The sequence below is a fragment of the Ictalurus punctatus genome, unplaced genomic scaffold (genome assembly GCF_001660625.3).
Source record: "Ictalurus punctatus breed USDA103 unplaced genomic scaffold, Coco_2.0 tig00003779, whole genome shotgun sequence".
Classification (NCBI taxonomy): Eukaryota; Metazoa; Chordata; class Actinopteri; order Siluriformes; family Ictaluridae; genus Ictalurus; species Ictalurus punctatus.
Genome location: NW_026521097.1, coordinates 32,501 through 34,674, shown reverse-complemented (window position 1 = coordinate 34,674; position 2,174 = coordinate 32,501). Strand labels below are relative to the sequence as shown.

The following is a 2,174-nucleotide window of genomic DNA, read 5'->3' as shown; positions in this document are numbered from 1 at the left end:
GTGTGAACATGCCATAGGCCTGCTGCAGGGAGGCATGAGGACTGTAGGTGTGGCCAGAGCAATAAACTGCAATGTCTGTAACGTAAGACGCCTAAGACAGTGCTACAGGGAGACAGGACAGGAGGAATCGTCCTTGCAGTGAAAAATTACATTTAACCATATGTCCCCCAGATGTGATCTAGAACTTGCAAATGCCTTGGTGGAAGAGTGGAGTAACATCTCACAGCAAGAACTGACAAATCTGGTGCAGTCCATGAGGATGAGATGCACTGTAGTACTTAAAGCAGCTGGTGGCCACCAGATACTGACTCTTACTTTTGATATTGACCCCCCCCCCCCCTTTTTTTTCAGGGACTTATTCCATTATTTGAATGTGTGAGGATGTTTCTTTTTGCTGAGTCTATCTATCTAACTGTCTATCTAATCTAATCTAATCTATAATTGGGGGGATTTAAAAAAGTGCAAATGCAAATTCCGATATGAATTACAGAAAAAGGTACTCCCCCTGTTTTATATATTCAGAAAGGTCGAAAAGCCCAAAAGCACCTTCATTCGTTCCAAAAGAGGTTCATTGCTATTGTCTCACACATTGCAAATGCAGAGGGTTTTTTCACTGAAGTAAAACCAGTGGACAAAGGAAATGAATCACTAAAGGGCTTCTGTGCAATAATAATAATAATAATAATAATAAGAGTAAGAAGAAGACTTCCATGCCTTAAGGAAGTATAGTCTACTGAAAAGTGTTTAATCAAGAGTGGACTTCAATCCAGGCTAATTAGCTGATTAGCTGAATCAGGTGTTGAGGCCAAGGAAAACTCAGGACAGGGTATTCCAGGACCAAGGCTGTCAACCTGTCAATTAGAAAATAATACGCATGCGCGGAGCAATATAATTCCTTACACGGCAAAGTAATTAACCAGGTTAATTAAGCACTGTCCTGCTATCTAACCTTGTGTACTACACTGCTGACATGTTACTGAGCATGGCATAGGGCAGGGTTGCGTTGTGACAGGTTGCTTAGTAGTGAGGTTGGAGGCTCAGCCATAGCTGACTAAGTCCTGTGAAGGGAAACCTACGTGACTTCTCGACAGGAGCATCTCTCATACTGACAATCTCACTCAATCTGAAATCGCATTTGTTCTTGAGCTGCTGATCATGTCACAGGTGTTGCTTTGGCTGCTTCTTGTCGTCACTCTGCCTCTTCAAACATGTAGAGGTGACAAATCTCAGGTAGGCTAAAATAATGAAATATAAAATAAAGTAATGTTATAGCTATATATAATGTCCAGGGTTACTTTACAAATATATTCTGGTACACTTACAAATTACTTTAAAAATGCAATCTGTAACGTTAATCCAAGTATCACAGTCTGAAAGTAATGGAATCTGATTATTTTCAAGGTCACATATGTAAATAAAGTCAGTAGAAAAACAATGTGATCTAAAATACTTTTATTTAGAGTTTATTTTAGAGCTAAAACCGTGTTCAATGTTGGGATGTTTCAATAAAATGAATAAATTTGACTTATGTGAGTCACAACTGGCAAGAGAGAACCATAACTATAATCATGCAGCTGTCTATATTGTGTTATGTCAAAAGCAGGGCTCCAGACAAAAAAATCTATTGAGGAGCCATTAGTTCCAATACAACAACAAAAAAACATGCACTGCATAAGAATTAACTTTTGTTTATTTATTTATTTATTTATTTATTTATTTATTTATTTATTTTATTTAAACACACTTTCATTCATCCAGTCATGTGTGTACATCTGGCCTCCTTTTACAGCATTAGCATTTTCATCCAAATTGACTTAAAGTGGAACTGAACTGTCTTTTCCAACTGCAGAACTATATACAGTTACAAAGAATTGTTCTTTACACAGAATCTAAGCCTGTGTCACTGGCCATAATTATGTCAGCATCACTTAGCTATTGAGTGTAGTTTGGCCTCCTCCTCTATTTTGCAGAATGCCAGCGTTTGACACATGGTTCAGGATCAAACTGTTCACATGATGGGCCCTCTGTGCTGATCCTGATCAAGTCTTCCATGGTTGAATTGCGTACTTTTTATTTTATCCTGTGTTGAGCTAAAAAGCCATGTTCACACTGAGCAGCCAAAATTGCTAGGACAAGCAATATCTCAACTAGATGCATTCTGCTCAAAGCACGTG

The 2,174-nt window shown here is 38.4% G+C and overlaps 1 protein-coding gene across 1 annotated transcript in view; it reads left to right on the top strand.

Moving 5' to 3' along the window:
• Positions 1 to 1,067: 1,067 nt before the first annotated feature.
• The window catches only part of LOC108279200 (vascular endothelial growth factor A), a 25,553-nt gene continuing 24,446 nt past the window's right edge, over positions 1,068 to 2,174 (top strand). Inside the window, exon 1 of the mRNA XM_017493248.3 lies at positions 1,068 to 1,230. Within this exon, the coding sequence (XP_017348737.1) occupies positions 1,156 to 1,230 (75 nt within the window). The 5' untranslated portion in view covers positions 1,068 to 1,155. The remainder of the gene's footprint in view (positions 1,231 to 2,174) is intronic.